Source organism: Phocoena phocoena, chromosome 3 (genome assembly GCF_963924675.1).
Source record: "Phocoena phocoena chromosome 3, mPhoPho1.1, whole genome shotgun sequence".
Lineage (NCBI taxonomy): Eukaryota > Metazoa > Chordata > Mammalia > Artiodactyla > Phocoenidae > Phocoena > Phocoena phocoena.
Window position 1 is genome coordinate 160422175 of NC_089221.1, and position 20162 is coordinate 160442336.

Here is a 20162-nt window from a genome sequence, read left to right on the forward strand (position 1 = left end):
TAGCTTTGCACTGGGGAACGTTTGCCAGAACTGCAAACAGCCATGGGGCTGATCAGAAAGCTGAGTCCATCTTTGTGGCTGGAGATGTTTTCAATAACCGTTACACTCCTCTGCTCCATGGCTGCACCAGTCCTACGCCTACCTGAGCAGTGGAATTAAAGCTGCTAGTCTGTCACCAAGCACCACCCTAGGGTCCTTTCCTTGCCACCCTCCCCGCAAACCACCTCTTGCCCACTCCGAGGTCTGTGTCCCTTCCAGAGAGGGTCCTGGCTGTTATCTGGAAAACAGAACAAGAACTCTGAAAAACATGACTTGGGAAGTAAGTCCACACAGAAAGGTAAAAGCCGGACGAGATTTCCATATGGCGACGCAGCCCTCAGAAGACAGACTCCAGGAAGAAAGGGCGTGAAACACCGGAGCTCGGGAGCAGTGGTCCCCACGGCAGGGACGGCGTCCTGCTGCCCCCACGGGGGCCGGGAACCCCAGGGTCTTCTGATGGTTCTGCACCGTCCCCCCTTGGCCGGGTTGTACATTCACTGGTTGTCAGAAGTTTCTGGTACTGCTGGGGGGTAAGAGGGAGGGTTGGCAGAACGTCCTGCCCTGGTCGCTAGACTCTACACGTCGTAACGGTTCAAAGTGTACGAGTTTGGGTAGCTCTGCCGGCTGTACTGGAAGTGATCTGTCAAGAGGTTGTTGCGGCCGTACTGATAGTCCCCGTGCTGGGGGAAGAGAATGCCGTTGTGGGGCTTCTCCAGGGCGCTCCGATGATGCTCCTTACTGCTCAGGTCCCCCGTCGTGACGGGGAGGAGGTGCTTCCGGGCTTGCTGATTCGCGTCATACTTGGTCTGCGAGGTCAAGAGAGCGGTGAGACCACTGGCTCCTCGTCCAGGACACGCACAGAGGACAGAGGGGAGCTCGAGATTCACAGCCAAGCAGCCTTCGAGGCCAACACAAGTGTCATCCCTAGCGGGGCTGGGCATGGCCAGTGAACTGTTACTGGACCGGCCCTACCTGTCAGCCATCCCACAGCCTTACATCGGAACAAACAATCTTCGCAAGGAGGGAGGGAAATTCCCGATAAAGCCTCAGTAGACCCGAGAGCCACACTGGACTGAGGCATGAGCCCGGGGTCATCTACGCAGGAAAAGGAAGCCCCGGGCAGAGGGGGCTGAGCCTAGACCATAAACCAGTCAGTGGCAAAGCTGGCAGCTGGAACCCGGGCCTCTTAGTTCCTGGTGAGGCCCCTTCCATTCCCCGCCCCGACCAACTCTCGGTAGACTCCCTGGGCGTCCGGGGGGACAGCCTCCCCCCACCCCAGACTCACCTTGTTGTACAGAAAGACCCCCAGGATGGCCGTCATCATGCCCAGGACGTTGGTGCTGGTGACTGGGTTTCGCAGCATGATCAGGGACACTGTGATGACCATGATTCTCTTGGTGGCGTTGGCCACCGAGTAGCTCAGAGGGCTGATGAGGTTGAGGATGCTGAAGGCAATGACGTTCTGGGCGAAGTTACAGAAGCCGCTGACAGCCAGGAGCAGAAGCATCCAAGGCCACTGGGACACATAGGTCTACAGAGACGGGGGAGCGAGAACAGCACTGCGGTCACACGCTTGCCCTGGCAGGGGGGGTGACACACAGTGGCTTATCAGGCTCACACATTCGCTGGGGAACAGACCCAGGTGGGTCATCATGTGATACCAGGTGCTTTATCTATACAACCTCTGACCTTCACGACACTCTGCATGGAGCAACAATAATAATGATCACCACCCTTTCCTGCTGAGGAAGCGGAGGTTCGGGGGGACATCAGCTACCCAAGGGCTGCAGAGTATGACACAAACCAAAGCCTTCCCTCATCCCTGTCCAGTGAGGGCCGGGGCTCTGGGTTAGCGGAGCGAGGTCTGCATTCTGGACATCACCTCAGTCTGTTTGGGCTGCCAAGACAAAATACCACAGGCTGAGGGTGCTTCCAAACAACAGATGTTTATTTCTCACAGTTCTGGAGGCTGGAAGTTCAAGATCAAGGCGCCGGTAGATTCCGCATCTGGTGAGAGCCCTTTTCCTGGTTCAGGGTGGCACCTTCTCACTGGGTCCTCACATGGCAGAAGTGGTGAGGGAGCTCTCTGGGGTCTCTTTTATAAGGGCATGAATCCTATTCATGATGGCTCCACCCTCATGACCTAATCACCTCCAAAAGTCCCCACCTCCTAACACCATCATGTTTGGGGCTTAGGTTTCAACATAAGAATTTGGTGGGGGGTGACAGACATTTAAACCATAGCAGACATGATGCATTGTATAAAATGGGGAGGTCCTGGGAAGGCAGCCTCTGGGTGTGTGAAGACCCCCCCCTCCCCGCCCAAGGCTGGGAGCCAGAGGCTCTGCCCCATTGCTGGGAACCCCCCGGGCAAGCTGCTCGACCTCTCTGTTTCCTTCATCTATGAAATGGGAAAGATTGACCCCTGATAAGTCCACACAACGCCGCTGCTATGAGGATCAAATGCAATCATGGCTCTGAAAGTGCTTTAAAACAATCCCAAGCCAAACAAACAGGAGGTGATGCTATCGTCAAAATTTTAGTTACCATTTGACCCTCACCAGAAGTAAGCCACCCTAATGAAGGGGGCCCAGAAGAAACCACAACTAGCAGACGTCGGGGCCACAGAACTCCTCAAAGAGCCTGGGCTGATCCCAAGCCAGTTCCCAGGCTGCTCTGGCCTTTGACAGAGGAGGATGCAGCTGGGTCGCCCAGGACAGTGGTGTCTAGTGGCCCTGCCAGGATGGGAGCTGCAGCAATCTTAGGGCAGCGGCCTGATTCTATCTCTACCACCCTCTGATAGGGAACGATCACGTAGTCCTCTTAAAGGTGAGGGAGACCTGAGTAGGCGACCTGCTCAGAATTGCCCAGAACGTTGCCCTAGTTGGGACAATAGCCTCTGTAAGGCATGTGAGCCCACCAGCACGCCTTCAGGGTGAGCTGGCCTGTTCTCCCAGCAATTCTTCCCTGAGGTGACCCATATGGACTTCCAAGCTATTTTTACAAGGCAGCCAGCTTGCAAAGATATCTATCTTGCAGGAAAGGAACCCAGGCAATCCAGCTTTTTAAAAGAACTGACATAACAATAAAGTCAAGTGTTTCTTCCTCCCGGTGGATAGTTCCATGTCTTTTCACACATATATTGACTCATGTAGCCAACACTGCAATCAGGATTCAGAACAGCTCCATCACCCCATAACACTCCCCAGGGCTTCTTTGTGCAAACCCCCTCCCCCAACCCAGGCAACCACTGATATGTTCCTCATGATAGGTTCATCTTCTGGAGACTGTCCTATAAATGGAATGATACAGCATGGAACCTTCTCAGACAGGTTTCTTTCATTCAGCATAATGCCTCTGACCCCCCCACTCCCCAAGTTGTTGTAAGGGATGACAGTTGTTATTGCCGAGAAATGTTCTGCTGTACAAACATACCGAAGTTACCTTAACCATTCACCCGTTGAGTGACATTTGGGTTGTTTCCAATACTTTGTGATCATGAATAGAGTTGCTATAAACATTCATGTACAGGCTTCTGTGTGAATGTGAGTTTCATTTCTAGAGTAAATACCCAGGAGTGAGACTGCTGGGACATATGGTCCGTGTATGTTTAACTTCAGAAGAAACTCCCAAATGTTTTCCAGAGTGGCTGCATGACTTTGCACTTGCTCCAACGATATATGAGAATTCCAGTTGTGGCCCAGCCTCGACAAACATGGTACTGCCAGTACTTTTCATTGTAGCCATCCTACTGGATACGAAGTAGCATCTCATCTCGGTTTTAATTTGCTTTTCCCTAATGACTAATGATGTTGAACATATTTCACATGCCATCTGTACAATCACAATGGTGAAGTTCAAGTCTTTGGCCCATTTTTAAACAAGTTGTTTTCCTACTATTGAATTTTGAGAGTTCTTTATATATCCTGAACATAAGTCCTCTGTCAGTATCTCATTGGCAAATATTTTTTCCCAGTCTGTAGCTTGTCTTTCTTTCACTTAATAGTGTACTGGAAAGCAAAAGTTTTTTTTTTTTTTTTTTTTTTTGTGGTACGCGGGCCTCTCCCTGTTATGGCCTCTCCTGTTGCAGAGCACAGGCTCCGGACGCGTAGGCTCAGTGGCCATGGCTCACGGGCCCAGCCGCTCTGCGGCATGTGGGATCCTCCCGGACCGGGGCACGAACCCGTGTCCCCTGCATCAGCAGGTGGACTCTCAACCACTGCGCCACCAGGGAAGCCCGCAAAAGTTTTTAATTTTGATGAAGTCCCCATTTACCAATTATTTTCTTTACGGACTTTGCTTTTGGTGTAATGTCTAAGAACTAATCCCAAGTTGTGAAGATTTTTCTTCTGTTTTCTTCTAAAGGTTATCATTTTTGCTCTTAAATTTAGGTCTAGAATACATTATGAATTAAATTTTGTATAATGTGTGAGGTTGAAGTCCAGCCTCAGTTTTTGCTTATGGATGTCCAATTGTTCCAACACCATTTGTTAAAGAAACTATCCTCTCGCCATTGAATTGCCTTTGAACCTTCATCAAAGATGAGTTACCCATATTTGTGAGTATAAGTTCAAACTGCCTATTCTGCTTCACTGATCGATGTCTCTCTCCACCAATACCCATACCTTTATACTAAGTCTTAAAATTATGTAATGTGATTCCTCCAACTTTATTCTTTCTCTCTCAAACTTATTTGGCTATTCCAGTTCTCTTGCCAGTCAGTGTATGTAAATTTTCCAATCAGCTTTTCTATATTAAAAATTTAATATATATAGGTATATATCTTATCTCCATGTATACACACACACACAGATAGATTAGTATCTCAAGTTTTTTTCATTTACACCTTTGACAAGGAGAAAAATTAAAGTTAAAATTTAAGTAGTGATTTATAGTTGAATTAATACTAAAGAATAAAATTTTGTTGGGTATAGAGAATTTTATTTTGTCCTTTCAAATCTGTATTTCTTTTTTCTTTTTCTTGTCTTGTTGCCCTGGCTACGATATCAAGTATGATGTGGAATGTGCATGTTGAAAGTAAACATCTTTACCTTATTCCTGAATTTAGGGGGAAAAGCCTTCAATCTTTCATCATTATGATGTTAACTATATATGCCCTTGATCAAGTTGAGGTAGTTTCCTTCTATTTCTAGTTTGTTGACTTTTTAAAACTCATGACTGGACGTTGGACTTTGTCAAATGCCTTTTCTGCATCAGTTGGTATGAATACATGATTTTTGTTAGACTATTATAGTAGATTACACTGACTGATTTTCAAGTATTGAATTAGCTTTGCATTCTTGATTGAAATCCCACTTTTTCATAGTGTAGCATGGTTTTTATATATCACTGCATTTGATTTGTTCTAATACTTTGTTAAGAACTTTTGCCTCCGTGTTCATGAGGGATTTTGGTCTTTTTCTTGGTTTTGTTATGAGCCAAAAGTGTTCCTTTCCTTTTCTGTTTTCTGGAGGAGATTGTGTAGAACTGGTGTTTATTTTTCCTTAAGTGTTTGGTAGAAATTACCAGTAAAACCATCTGGGCCTGATGACTTCTTTTTAGAAGGTTTTAAACTATGAATTCAATTTCTTTAATAGCTCTGAGACTCAGGTTATCTTCTTCATCCTGAGTGGGTGCATTTTGATAGTTTGTGGTTTATGAGGAACTGGTCTATTTCATCTATTGTTGAATTTATGTGTATAGAACTGTCAGTAGTAGTAGTACGGTTTTAAGGTCTGTGAGTTCTGCAGTGCTATTCCCTCTTTCATTCCTCATATTTGTAGTGTCTTCTCTCTCTCTCTCTCTCTCTTTTGTTTTTGGTCAGTTTTGCTTAAGTTGAAAAAAATTTTTTTCTCCCTTGAGACTTCCTCTTTGGCCCAGGGATTATTTAGAAATGCGCTGTTTAATTTCCAAGTGTTTGGAGATTTTCTCATTACCTTTCTGTCATTTACTTCCGATTTCATCATGATCAGAGAATATACTTTGCATGTTTCCAATCCTTTTGTTAAGGTTTGTTTTGTAACAAAGAATATGATCTTGGTGAATGTTCCACATGTACACTTGAAAGAATGACTGTTCTGCTGCTGTTGGGTAGCGTATTCTAGAAATGTCAATGAGACATCCAGTTGGTTGACTGTGGCATTCAGTTCTTTATTCTTGCTGATTTTCTATAGTTCTGTTGATTTTGAAGATTCTATATTTGCTGGATATATTTGTTGATAGTTCCTTAGTGTCAGTACTTTAAAAAAAAATGTTATTCTACTTTTGGTTTTCATTGTTTCTGATGAGAAACCCGCAGTCATCCAAACTGCCGTTCTATAAATACTGCATCGTTTTTCTCTGGCTGTTTTCAAAGATTTTTTTCTTTGTCTTTTCATCTTCTTCTCTCTGTGGTTTCAACTGGATAATTTCTATTGATTTATCTTCAAGTTATGGACTTTCCTCTGTCACCTCCATTCTGCTTAGCCCATCCAGTGAGTGTTTAAGCTGTTCCTTCCATTCTGGAACTTCCATTCGGTTCTATCTATCTTCTGTTCTTCCCATTTGTTTCAAGAGCATTCTTGGAGCATGATTATATATCATTGCTTTAAAGTCTTTGTCCAATAATTCCAACATCTGGGTCATCCCAGTGTTGGCATCTGTTGATTATCTTTTCCCACAAGACTTGAAATTTTCCTGCTTCTTCATATGCCAAGTAATTTTGGATTATATCCTGGACAGTTAGAATATTATAAGACTGTAGGTCTTATTTAAGTCCCATGGGGAATATCAATATTTGGTTTTAGCAGACTCAGTTGGGTTCAGGCTACAAGCTTGAGCAGCCTCCTGTGGGTTGTGGTTCCAATGTCAGTTCTGTTTTCAAAGCCTTTTCAGTGGTACACAGCTCTGTCCTGAGTGTGCTCTACCCAGTTGTCACTCTTGGTCCTGGGTAGTAGTCTATCCTGTCTTTGTATGCTGCTAGGATCGGATTCCCACGTGCACAGCTCAGGAGTGGGCCCAGGATTTCATGTTTTATGAGGTCATTTTCTCTGGGTTCCTCCTCTCCATGTCTCCTTGGTACTTTATGGTTTCTGAGGGCTCCCTCTTTCAGTCCTCCAGTCAGAAAGTTGGAATTAATTACCCCATTCTGCTGTGTCTTTCCCACAACTGCACCTCATTTCAGGGGCCAAGCAGTGGGAGAATGAAGGGAGAAAAAAAATGCAATGGGGCTAATCCCATCCTGTGACTGCAGAGGGAGGCTGCCCCCCTCAGCATCTCAGGTGCCCGTGGGACCTGCTGCCGCCACTATCATGGGATTGCTGGGGGCCTGGGATGCGAGAGAACAAAGGAAACAGAGAAAATGGGGGATTTCCTCTACTCTCTCTGAACATCAGGAATCTCCTTTCCCCGTCTGCAAGCCAGCATAGAGGGCTTTTGACTGTCTTCTCCCCCAGTACCCACTTCTGCATTTCCGGCTGCCTTGAGTCCAGGCTGGAGACACAGGAGGCAAAAGAAAGGCAAACTCACAGATGGCTCAGTGGTACTTTGCAATCTGGCTTTTTCTACCAGCCTGCCTGCTCCCATTTACTTTCCAGTTTTCAAATATCTGTTTCACACATCCTGTCCAAACTTTAAAACTAGGCTTCCTGCTCCCAAGTCTGGTGATCCGTGCCTGGCTTCAGCTGAACTGTTGGCATCAGGGCTGGGCGTGTCTGGGAAGTGCCCTCTGTAGCCTTTGCTTCTTGGTAACATGGCGAGTAGCAGGCCCCAGCTGATATTCTCCGACCTGAACCTCCTTCCTCCTACTATGGAGCGCCGCACTGGAACAGAGCTAACTCACCTGGCTGAGAGACACAGGGCAGAGAGGAGGAGCCCCGACAGGAACCCCGCCTTCAGGCGGCAGCGCTGTGGACTACTGCATGCTCCTAGGGCTGCTGTTAAAACGCACAAGGTCCCCATCAAGGTAAAAAATAGATGGCCTCAATGAGAAAAACTAGAAGAAAACCGAAAAATGTCCAAAATACAAGAGAAAAGCAAAGCAAAGAGAGCAGACCTAAAAATAAGAGAGAGAGCAGAGCAAAGCCTATGTATACCTGTTTGTGTGTATACACACAGACCCCAATGAGTTGTAACAGGACAGTGTAACAGAACTGAAGCCAAACCTATAGACGATACTATGCAGTCAATAAAAGGAACAAAAAAGACCTAACAGGTCAGTATGGAGTGATCTTCAGGACATGTCACTGAGTGGAAAGAGCAAGGCACTCTTTTCTAAGTATCTAAAAAGCCACTTTTTGTGTGAGGAGGGAGGTATGAACGCACTTGGCCCTCAGTATCTGTGGGGCATTGGTTCCAGGAGCCCCCAATCTGAGGATGCTCAAAGTCTCTCATATAAAATGGCGTAGTACAATTTATAGTCGGCCCTCCATATCTGTGGGTTTCACATCTGCAGATTCAACCAGCCTCGGATGAAAATTCTGATCCTCGGTTGAATATGGGGACTCGAAACCCATGGATATGGAGGGCCGACCATATATAGAAATTTGCTTATGTCTGCGAAGAGGAACACTGAGAGGGTAAACCAAGATCAGAAAAATGGCTACTTATGGGGGTCGGCAGTGGGGAGGCAACAGGGGCTGAAGTTAGACTTCTTTGAATAAACCCTGTCATATCACTTGGGTTTGGAAATATAAAGGTTTGATATATTCAGTGAGGGAAAAAAATTGCCTAGAAATTGAAAACAAATGGAAGTAAAGGAACCCAGATGCACAAGAAGTTGGTGACAGAGGCACATTGTGAAAACAATTATTTCAAGTGCCCTTAGAACACGGTATTCCAGTTGTACGTCTGTAACGAAACCTGTTTTAAGGACAGACAGAGCTGCCAAGAAATCTTTACCGTTTCTCTGTACGCTACCTGCAGTTGTCTGGTAGGGAGTCTCACTTCGAAGCAGTTATATGTGTGTACAGTAGAATCACGTATGAACAGTTTCCGTAGTATATTGCAAATGAGAAACGTTGTGAGAAACCAAGTGTACCAGGAAAGACACACACACACAAAATCAAAGCAGTAATAAATGCTGCAATGTTAAACTGGACTTAGAATGAATCAGGATAAGCTCTCCCCTCCGCCACCAAATACGTCTTTCCTAGTTTTTTACTGCCAAGGCTTAAAAACAATGACAACCCAACAGCAGTGAGCACACGTGGCACTGAGATGGTATCTCTAAACACGAATCTCTCTCTGCTAAGAGCAACCCAGGTCCCTGAAGGAGTGGCTGATTGCAGGTCTGGGATGGGAGGCGCACAAGATGAGGGAGGATATCCTGTGGGGCCAAAAGTTACCCAAGGCTGATATGTGGTATCAGAAGGGCAGGGAGCCAATAAGAAGGACTCCACCAGCCCAGACAAGATATTCTGAATATTTAACAAAATAACGCATACAACTGACAAACACAAGTTCACAATGATACTGAAAAGTAAATAAATCAAAGAACCCTCCTTCACCCAGAAGAAACCCTCAACTCCCTGTTAACACTCCCTGGTTTTCTTTACTTTGAAAACTGGTAACTAGAAGGAAAGAGAAGCAGTAAACTGCTTTTCATGCACTGTACTTTCAGGTGACAAACTAGTTCCAGCCGATGATGGAAAGTTCTTCACAGAAACATTACAGCTAATCAACATGGAAGGGAAGTTAGAACACAGAGCCATGGCTGCCTCACCTGGAAACCAGAGATAACCTCCACTACGTCCATAGGTGGTGGTAGGGATTAAAGACCAATGTCAAGAATCCAGTCAGACCTCATTAAGCCCTAATAAACACTGACTCCATCTAACTCGGGCCTGGAAGAACCTCCTTCTTATCACTGTCACCTGCATTAGTTTCTAGCACATTCTCTGGAGGCTGGTCCTGTAGGTGGTGGGAAGATGCTCTTTCCTGTGCCTAGAGAGCTATGGATACATCTGGTGCCAATGGAAGTACAGAGATGACACCAAGAAAGGACTCGAGCAGTGCAAGCACAGTTTCCAAAAGGCAAAGTGAGATCTGAACCAAACTGTCAAGATGGGAAACTTGCTTGTGCTTGTTTTCTTCCTTGAATGCACTGGCACAAATGCAGCAGCTATCAGCAGCTAGGATCTAGCACGACACACAAGGAAATGCACAGGCAGCCTTCTTGCTCAGCTGCAGGCGGTGTGAGTCATCAAAGGGCTGAGGGCTAAAAGGGCTGCCTGTCAGAGGCCTCAGCTGCCCCAAAGTCAACACAGAGGCGTAACCCCCTGACAAAGGGCCTACTTTGGAACCAGTTAAGAAAAGGCCATGTTCTTGACACAGGCCAACTCACCAGGTCGCTGCTGACCAGGAAAGCCGAGAGGTCCACCAGGACCCACGTGGGGATCATAAAAAAGACGGCATGGCAGCCCAAGATGTTCAGCAGCCGGAGATGGTGGATCCTTGAATCTCTTAATACCTGAAGGGAGAAAACCTCTGTAAAGGCTGATCGAAACTATTAAGTGGCAAGAGGGGCTCCGCTTACCCAGGCCCCAAACATGGTGACTGTACGTTAACCCTGACATCTGACCTTGACTGCCAAACCTGAAACTGCACCTATGACGAGACACACAGCCCATGTCCAAGACAGGCACGATGTTTCGTACATGAAGGACGGAGAAAAGAAACAAAACAAAACAAAACAAAACAAAAACAAAAAACACCAACACTCAATGCTGGTGAAGCTACAGTAAAACAGGCACTCTGAAATGGCACTGGTTAATGTCTAAATCGGCATAAAGTATATCAAGAGCCATAAACATCTCATACCCTCTGACCCAAGAACTGTAAACCTATCAAAAGGAAATAACCTGAGACACAGAAAAATGTTATGCGCCAAGACGTTCATTACAATATTATTTATAGTGAACAGCTGGAAATAATCTGCATCTGCAATAGGGAAACTGACTGTGTCACTTGTGATACCTGAAAAGATGTGATTATTACTGGAGTTAGGAGCAATAACTTTCAATGATATGGGAGCATGCAGTGTTGCAATAATAAATGAACGAAGCACAATTTGAAAAGTACGTATAATATTACAACTCTAAAAACTGTGCAGGAAAAATCTCTAGCATTAATAGTAGCTCTCCTTAGGGGACAGCACTGCGACTTTCCTCAGTAAAGAGGAAACCCTGCGGCAGAGGGCAGGTCTCTCTTGATTCCTTGTCTCCAGCACCTACTATGATGCCTGGCACACAGTAGGTGCTCAATAAGTTTTCTGATTTCTTTTCATTGGGCTTTTCTCCATTTTTTCACATTGAATGTAGGCGAACTTTATAATAAAAAAAACAAAAAAGCTATTTAAAAACCAAACAAATAGAAAACCAGCAGAAGGGCAACAGGATTTGTTTTGTTCCAACACCGAAGAAATCCCTACTCGGCCACTTTTTTTTAGATGCCACCCGCACACCCCTGCAACACCAGGTGCACCCTGGATGGCACCCAAATACCTTTTTGGAGAAAATATTCTGAAGCGAGAAGCACAGTGTGGCAGCAAGGGCACTGACAAGCCCCCACATGTCGAAGGACAACTCCGTGACAGTGGCCAGCAGGACGCCGCTGATGATGGGGATGAGTGACAGGTACACCTGTGAGAGGAGGGCAGGAGGGGCTGATGGGCCAGGGTTGAGCTGGGCCACCCAACACAAATGACCAGAGGAAAGCCTCAGCTGCTGTCTCTTCCCTCCCCAAAAGGACACTGCCTACCCCCTTGAACAATGGTGTTAGCCACGACAGTGAGGCTCTAGGGGGCGCTGGGGGGGTGGGTGGGACGCAGATGGTTCTCGGAGTACCTGAGGGCAGGGCTGTATCACTGTGGGTGGCCCCACCCCCTATACCATCACCCTCATTAAGAGCCACAAACCAGGGCTGGTCTCAATAGGATCTATCCAGCTGCTGCCACCAACACACCAGGGTCTGAAACTTCAATCGTCTGAAAGGCTGGCCGGGTCCCTCTTATTTTGGGCTCTTCCAACATGCAGTTATCCCTGGTAGGGACACTCCCCCGACACCTTCTCCAGTTGGAGACCTCCTTTCCCTTCAGGTGTCAGTTCACAAACACAAGAACTTTCCCTGACTCACCTCCCCCTAGACGCTGTCAGTTTCTTCTGCTATGTGTTCCAGGGAATAGCACTCTCCATCCACTACAAGCACCCTTTACATTGTCTGCGTCCCTGCACTCGCTTAGGGCAGCTCCTTGTTCACTGCTCCTGGTGCCCAGCACACGGCAGGCAACCCAGTAACTGCTGGCCGAAAGAACGAGTAGCGAGTGCCATGATAGGGGGCCTTCCAGAAGGCTCAAGCTTTCCAGGGCCTAGGGCAAGGAATGGCCCTGGAACTCTGGTGGCTAAAATGGGATCCATTCCCCACACTTAGCTCTTCTTACTCCTGACTCATCCTTCTACAAAGGATACTCTTAAAGCACTTGGGAGACTTTAGGAGGGGGTGGTGAGGCTTCCCACCCCACCAACGCCCACACACAGGGCCGAGGGAGGCCTCTGAATTCCAGAATTCCTGCTCCCCCCACTACTGGCTGTCGCCCTCGGGCTCTCCCTTTTGAAGTCCCATTTCTTCCCCTGAGATCAGGAATGATTACCCAGCTTATCCAAACAGGGTGGGACCACACTTACTCTATCATTATCCTTAGTCTCCTGCCTAAGCCATTCCCCTGTCTTTCCTCTCTGTGTAAGGTTCTGGCTTCCCGCCCAAGCCGGGTACAATGTCCCTTACAACAGGAAACCTGATAAACACAATGTGATATGGAGAGATGCAGCCGCACACCTCAGGCAACTCCGACCTAGGGAGACAAGTCACACCTGACGTCACCCTGCGGGTGGGCTGCAGAGCGCGCCCAGATCTTGCAGGGGAAAAGACTGGCTGAAAGAAAACATCAGCCAGAGGTGGCCCCATTTCTATAAGCTGATCCAGGGCACCGCCGTTCTAAGTTACATAAAATACAGGATGCCAGAAACCGACCACATAGGAAAGAGGAGCTCTGTCCAGCATGAAATGGATTCCAGCTGGGACAACAGGAGTCCCACTTCCACTTAAGGACACAGGGAAAGGCTGTCTCTGGCTGACGCCACAGCTTCTCTCCCTCCAAGCCAGGAAATACCCAGGCCTGGCATCTTGAACAGACCCTGAATTGTGCCCGGAGCATCTTCCCTATGCAGCCCTGGGTTCTGCGTGTTGTTTTCACTTCCATTCCCAGACATTCACAATTCCTGGCTGTTTTTGTTGTGAAGACTTTGCTGGGCTTTGCCAAAATCGGACTCCTCTGACTAGCATTTCACTTCTGACCCCAGAAGTCCCAACCTGACCGCTATCTCTTGCAAAGATGTGAAACTCTGTCAGAGTTCCGTTCCAGCAAGGAGTCGGATGTTCCAAGGATGTTCCAACCCTGACCCCACTGGAGGGGCATGGGGTGTCTGGTCAGGATGGTACCAAGTTATCCAAGTTGCCTACCAGCAACCCCAGGTAGGTAATCAAAACAGGAAGGAACGCTGCACTTGAGATGGATGGCAGCATCCTGAGATCACCCAACAGAGACAACTCAGGAACACACACACCACACACCACTGCCCCCAGGGTGATTGCAGAACATTAGCAGCAAAAGAGCCACCAGAGGTCTCTAAGCTGACTTCCTTCCTTGACAGGAAGCCAGGCAACCTGCAGGCCAGGAACCTGGACCACGTCACCAGCTGGGCAACAGCCAGAAAGCCCTTGGGGCCCCCACTGGCCCAGAGCCCTCCTGGGTTACCTTGGTGCTCTGTTTCTCCTTCATGATGATCCGGGACAGGAGGACCACCCAGATGGGCATGGTGGCCTTGACTGCAAAGAGAGGCAAGGGGCGTTCAGGGAGCTGTTCTAGTCCTAGAACCCACCCTGGGACTCTGTCCCAACTCCACTGGAGGGGCGGGTAGGCTTGGCAGCCCCTCAACCTGCTTCAGCTCTTCTATTTCTGTGGGCCTTCCCCCTAACCCAACAGTTCTGATCCGCCCTGCTCAGCTCCCAGAATTCTTTTCAGCCCCTTCCCTTCCCGAGACCCCTGTGCGTGTCCCTCTCTTGCTAAAAGCTTTTGGCGGCCTCCAGCGCCTTTCGGACATTAGCTGACTTCTCAGCCCGGCATTCCTGACCGTCGACTGCACCCCGGCCGGCGCGCTCCAATCCAAGAGCCGAAGCCCCAGGCGGCGTGCCCCGGACGCCTTCCCCTAGGCCAGGCTTGGCACCCACCGGTGTGCGCGTAGGACACGGGCACCTTCCAGATGCTGACGTGCGCGGACACTGACGCGAAGTACTTGCCGAAGGCGAGCGGCAGCACGTAGCGCGGGTAGAAGCGCGGTGGCAGGAGCGGGCCCGGCGACTGATGCGGACCGGGCCCAGGGCCCGAGACTGGCGGCGCCGGGGGCACGCGCCAGGCGCGGAGCAGAGGCGGGAGCCCCGCGCACAACGCCAGGATGTGGCACAGCGACACGGTCACGGGGAACGGGAAGGCGCTCAGGATCACCTTGTTGACTACATTGCCGCCCGCGCTCAGCGCGTACCACAGCAGGCACAGTGCCGCCACCCGCGCGCCCTCGCGCGCCCCGCCGCTGCCGCCCGCGGCTCCTGGGCCCCCGGCGCCAGCGCCCACTCCCACCGCCGCCGCCACCGCCATCCTCCCCGAGCGCCCACCCCTTCCCGCCCGTCCGACGGCCCGACGCCGGGCGGGGGTGGGGCAGGATGGGCGGGAGCGCCAGCCAACGCCGCTCCTCATTGGCCGCCACCTCTTGCGTCACCGACACGCGCCGGCAGACGCGCCCGCCACCACGTAGCGCGCGCAGGCCCCGCCCCCTCCGGAAGCCCACAGGGGGAGGGAGGGGCCTGTCCCGGAAGTGGAAGGAAGGAACGGGGACCGTAAAGCCACAAGGGCTCTTCAAGCGGTGGGGTGGCCCGGGGGACCGGGGACGGGGGCCCAGAGCACAAGCAGGAGGGGCGGGCGGGAGCGTTAGGCCCCGCCACGTCGGTGTCTGTGAGCGGGCGATCGAGTTCGTGGGTCAAACCTCGATGTCCGGGCTGCATCGGTGCCCCCCAGCCAGATTCCTGATGGCCGGCGGCGGACAACGAAGGTAAAAGACCAGACCTTTCGGGGAGAGCAACCCAATTGTAAAAACCTCTCCTTGGGCCAAATTCTTTCTGCAAACCGGGAGCGAACTCCCGTGGCTGGACTCCAACAGAGGACCCAACCTCAGAGCGCCCCGGAGCACGTTCTGGGAACTCGATGTGCGCTGTGCGGTGAAACGAGGATGGTATTACCATCTTCATTTCACCGACTGACGGACTGAAGCCCAGAGGAGGGAAGCGACGTGGCTTAGATCCTCCGGCCAATTTGGGAGCCGTGGTAATGGCAGCCTCCTCGAGCACCTGTCTCTAGGGGATCTGCAGGAGGGAGGGGCGTGATGCTGGCCCCGACTGCTGACGCCCAAGGACCGGCTGGGATAGAGCAGCCCCAAGCCGCAACGGAGGAAAACAAAACGGTGTTTTCAGCAAGATGATCTTATACTGAAGGACTTTGTTCGAAAAGTCATGTACTTCCAACTTTTGGGGGGATAGGGAATGTTAAAATTTCCTTCTACTGTGTCCTTACTTGGCAAATTAAAAAGTGACAGCCCAACTTGATCCCCAAATGTTGGTGGCAGATCTTAGCTTAACCTTGTGTTCTCAAAGGCAGGCAATATTTGTACCCTAGGGCTGACCAGATACTCAGACACAGAACAGGTGGTCCCTGGAGGGGGTGGGGGAGCAGTGACCTCCCTCAAAGCCCAGGCCTGAGAGAAGGACAGGCTCATGGGATGCCAACCTGCACCCTAATAGTTTCCAGCTGTGCCTGTGACCCTTTGTCACAAGAATAATGTCACCCTCAGGATACCCACATGTCAGCTGGCCATATTACAAAGTGAGAAAACAGGCACAGTGGACTTAGGAAACTAGTTACTCCACAGCACAAATGGTCCTGCTGACATGCTTTCCTTTTTTCCACCCTAAAGTCTGATGATTTAATTTAGTCCTCACAACTCTGGGGTAGCACTTGCAGCTCCCAAATGGGGACAGGTGCACAGGAGTAAAGTGATTAGCCCAGATCCATACAGATGGTAGACGGCAGGGGCAGAGTTCAACCTCACACTGCCCTTAAAGTTACTTCACCTACTTTTTCTAGGAGTGGGTGTGTCCTGCACCACGGCTATGTCAGAATTCCCCACTGGCTCTGAAACTGTGGTTCTGGGTTGACTGAATGTTCCTGGACCCCGTGGTTTGCCCTGTGGGGCTGCCCCTCTAAAGGGGTAGCTGCTTCCTTACCTGTGAAATTAAGTAGATATGGACAAGACCTATTCCAGAGTGATAAAAACTAGAAAGCCGAAGCATACAGTTTCAGAGACAAGGGGGACGAATTAAAAGATGATCAAGGAAGTCAAGGAAGAAAAGTTATTTTTTAAAAAGTCAGCCCCAGCCAGACAGTAAGACAGCCCCAGGCCTGCATGGGGAGCTGGCAGCCTGGGGCTAGCTAGGGCCAAGGGCTAGGCTGCCAAACACAGCTTGGAGCCATGCCATTTAAGAACTACAAATATTTTAGGGGGTAAGACAAGGTCACTGAGACCTGGGTTGTGGAGCCGGCTTGGGAGGGCTTCTTTCTGGGGAAGATGAGGTCTGGATGGAGACAGATGTGGCCCCTTGTTCTGTCACCCAAAGCTAGCAGGTGACTCTAGAGATGGGAGAGGCATCGTGGCCCTGAGTGAATGAAAGGCAAGGTGGAGGGCAGTCTCCATGCAGAAGGCTAGGAGGCTGACTTTGTGACTTTGCCCTGTCCACCTCCCCACGGTCTGGCTAGCTGTGGGGCCTGAACCGTGGATATGGGGTCCAGGTCTTGGCTAATCCAGAATCCAGAAAGGGCTGATATGGCTGTAAAGGACCAAATTAAAAACAGTTCTCAGACTGGTTTGTGCAAATGTTTTTTTTTTTTTTATTTCCACATTTATATCACAAGGTGTCCATTTACTGGACCAAATAGCAAAGTTGCTCCCTTCTGCGTCCTGAGAACACAGAAGTCTAGGTACTGTACATTCACTAAGGCTCCTTGTTTTTGCAAATCGCGTTTATGACAAATAACCATAAGGCAAACGAATCTAAAGGAATGGTTATGAGTGTTTCCAGCGTACAGACAGGTCTCTTCTCACCCAACAGTACAGCTTACACACCAGTAGCACCCACGGTTGCTTTTGTGTTTTCTGGGGAAGAGACTCTAGAAAGGTGAACTTTTCTAGATATGTGCAGGAAGGGGAAAATGAAGAGGGAGGAACAAGGAACGTTATTCATTTGATGGTCAGATGGAAGAGGGGGGTAAAATAAACTCCAGAAAACTTAAATTTTTGCAGCATTTCTTTAAAAACTGGGTTGTAACTGAAACCAGATACAAATGTGTGGACGCCCAGGGAGCATGGGTCAAACTGGCTGGCAAGCTGGCCTGCCTGATGCCAGCAGCTCGCTACAGCTGAGAAGCTTCTGGCACCATGATGGAAAAGCTGGCCAGGTGGGGTGCAAACAGAGGCCACAGCATTGCCCACTGCCTCAAACACTCAGGGCCATGTTAAAAAACAGAAAATGCAGAGATGAGATGCGTGCTTCTGTTGCTGTGTTAAAGGTAACCTCTTCCACAGGTTTTCTGTGCCTGCCTGCAACTGAGGTCCCAGCTCACCGGGGGCTGGGAAGCGTCCGCACCTCTTCCGGGGTGGGGGGCTAACGCTTTTTATAGCTGGTTTGCTATAGAGTTCTGAACTCACTTTGCTGGCCTTCCTTCCACGCGGTCCTTCCTTTGCAATTTTGTTAGTAAACTGGTAGCAGCATTTCACAAAAGAAGGAGAATTTTGAGGGAAGAGCACAGAGAGACCTAGAGACTCTCGTTCCCTCTCCCTCCCACCCCAGGCCGGACCTCCCCCCACCCTCCGGATTCCCAACCACTGGAGGCGCCGGGCTCTATGGCTGACTGCAAGGTGGGAATGCACTTAGAGCCCGACAGGCCAGTCAGTCCAAGCAGACGTAAGGCAGAATGTTCAACCGCCCGTCGTCGCCGTGCGGGTCGAGCGATATGCACTGCGTCCAGTCATACCAGTTACCCTGTGTGTCATGACACCCGTTCACCCCCGGCCACTGACGGGCCTGGATCCTGTCCAGATCGTCCTGCGTGACCTCACGGCTTAGCCCTGGGAGGTCCGTGGGTGGGCTGTGAGGCACCAGCACGTGCGGCTTCCGGGCCCCGCGCCGAGTGCTCTCCTCCTGCTTCAGGTACTCGGACATGAAGTGGTGAGCGCCCGGGGTCTGTGCACCCGATGACGAGAGCAGGCTGCTCTGCTGGCTCAGGTAGGACTGGATGATCTCGTTGCGCGACAGCTCCTTCCAGTTCGTCTGTTCAAAAGGGCTCTGGAGGCTGGCCTTGGCCTCGGGCTTGTCAAGCTCTGTCCTCGGCTGCTCCGTGTGCACAGGGCTGTCGGCCCGCACTGGCTCTTTCTGGGTCAGAGGTTTGATCTGTCTCGTCATGGGGTCAAAGGTGAGCTTCCGCTCTTTTAACCGGACAGGCTTGACACCTGCCTCGGACACCTGCCCGTCCAAGTTAACCGTGTAGTCACGAGGCCGGTACCTCTTCTTCTTTTTGCTGTCCGAGCCACCGGAGGAGGCAGCATCGCTGTCTGCCTTGGAGGAGTCCGGGGAGAAGCCTGCCCGGGGCAGGAGGGGCTCGGCCGGTGGCAGCCCTGCCTTGCAGCCCGACCCCGCGAGCCGCTGGTGGCCCTCAGGCTGCTCCAGCCAGCGCACCGGGCTCTCTGCGCTGGGCAGCAGCTCGAGCCGCCGCACGGGGGGCGTGGACGGCTGGGCCAGCGGAAGCGGTGACGGCACCTGTGTGGCATCGAGTGACTGGGGCCGAGGCGAGGGACTGGGCATGGAGCCCTTGTATGTGTATGGGCTCCGCTGCCGGGCAAAGGAGCCCTCGTGCCGTGAGTTCCGGGGACTGAAAGAGCAGCGAGGCGGCCCCTTGGGGTGGGGGGGACCTGGAGTCTCGTCCACCCTGTCCAGCTGCTGCAACACCGCAGCCTTCGTCTGCAAGCAGGGCCTGGGGGGCTTGCCCAGACCCGGGGAGCTGGTGTGTGGCCTCACGGCATTGACGGGGATCTTGCCACTGTGCTTGTCATTCTCGCTGTGCTCCAGGCGGCTGCCCTCGGGGCCCACGTGCCCGCTGCTGTCCAGGGGGCCGGGGAAGCTCTCAGGGCTCCCACTGATCCCATTGGTGGGAAGGGGGGACGAGTTGGCTACCAGGGAGTCGTGGCTCACTTTGGAGACCCTGGGAGGTGGCCCAGGGTGACCGAGGTCGCGCTGGTCCCCCCGACGCTTGCGGCTGCCCAGCCTGTCCAGCCGCTGCCCGGGCAGCCTCTGGATGTCATTGCGGTTCTTCAGGTCATGGATGCTCTTGGGCGGGCCGCCTGCCCCTGCCTCCGGCCGGCAGTTATGGGCACCCCCGTTGGCCGAGCCGGGGGCACCCGCCAGCCCCCGCAGTGCAGCCTCATTCTGGTGCACAGGCTCGATGAGCTTCTGCCAGCTCCGCAGCAGCTTCTTGGCCCGCTTGGCGAGCTCCTCGTTCTTCGTCTTCTTGCGGACGTCGTTGATGAGCTTCCCAAGTCGGGTTTCCTACAGCCAGAGAGAGACGATGACACACTTTTAGGACAGGGACACCCCATGAAAAGGGAGCTGAGACAGAAATGGGGGGAAGGGCCCCATGTCTCTGAAATGACCCCACTGGCCCCTAAACCACTGGCCTCCCAGACACAAAACCTACGAGGATTTTGGGTCCCTTGTGACATTTAAATTCTCAACTCCCAAGTCCTCAGACCTTATGGTCCCAGAGACGGCAGGCTCCGAAGCATCATCTCACAGGCTCCCAACTCCTGGAGGCTGTGGACGGACCATTTAAGGCTACTGCAAAGCATCCTGGGGGAGCACGTTGTGGCAAAGGCAACAGCAAACAGAGGGCCCTGAGCCAGTGTCACTCACTGGAACCTCTGCTGGGCATGCAC

The 20162-nt window shown here is 50.9% G+C and overlaps 2 protein-coding genes across 2 annotated transcripts in view; both read right to left on the minus strand.

Moving 5' to 3' along the window:
• Positions 1-614: 614 nt before the first annotated feature.
• Positions 615-14725, minus strand: SLC35E1 (solute carrier family 35 member E1). Its single transcript, XM_065875112.1, has 6 exons — positions 14302-14725; positions 13829-13899; positions 11520-11657; positions 10361-10486; positions 1325-1570; positions 615-845 (listed from the first exon to the last, which is right to left on the minus strand). Exons 1-6 carry the CDS (start codon positions 14723-14725, stop codon positions 615-617), a joined length of 1236 nt encoding a protein of 411 aa, XP_065731184.1.
• A 2316-nt stretch (positions 14726-17041) lies between these two features.
• The window catches only part of MED26 (mediator complex subunit 26), a 39328-nt gene continuing 36207 nt past the window's right edge, over positions 17042-20162 (minus strand). Inside the window, exon 3 of the mRNA XM_065874890.1 lies at positions 17042-19776. Within this exon, the coding sequence (XP_065730962.1) occupies positions 18124-19776 (1653 nt within the window). The 3' untranslated portion in view covers positions 17042-18123. The remainder of the gene's footprint in view (positions 19777-20162) is intronic.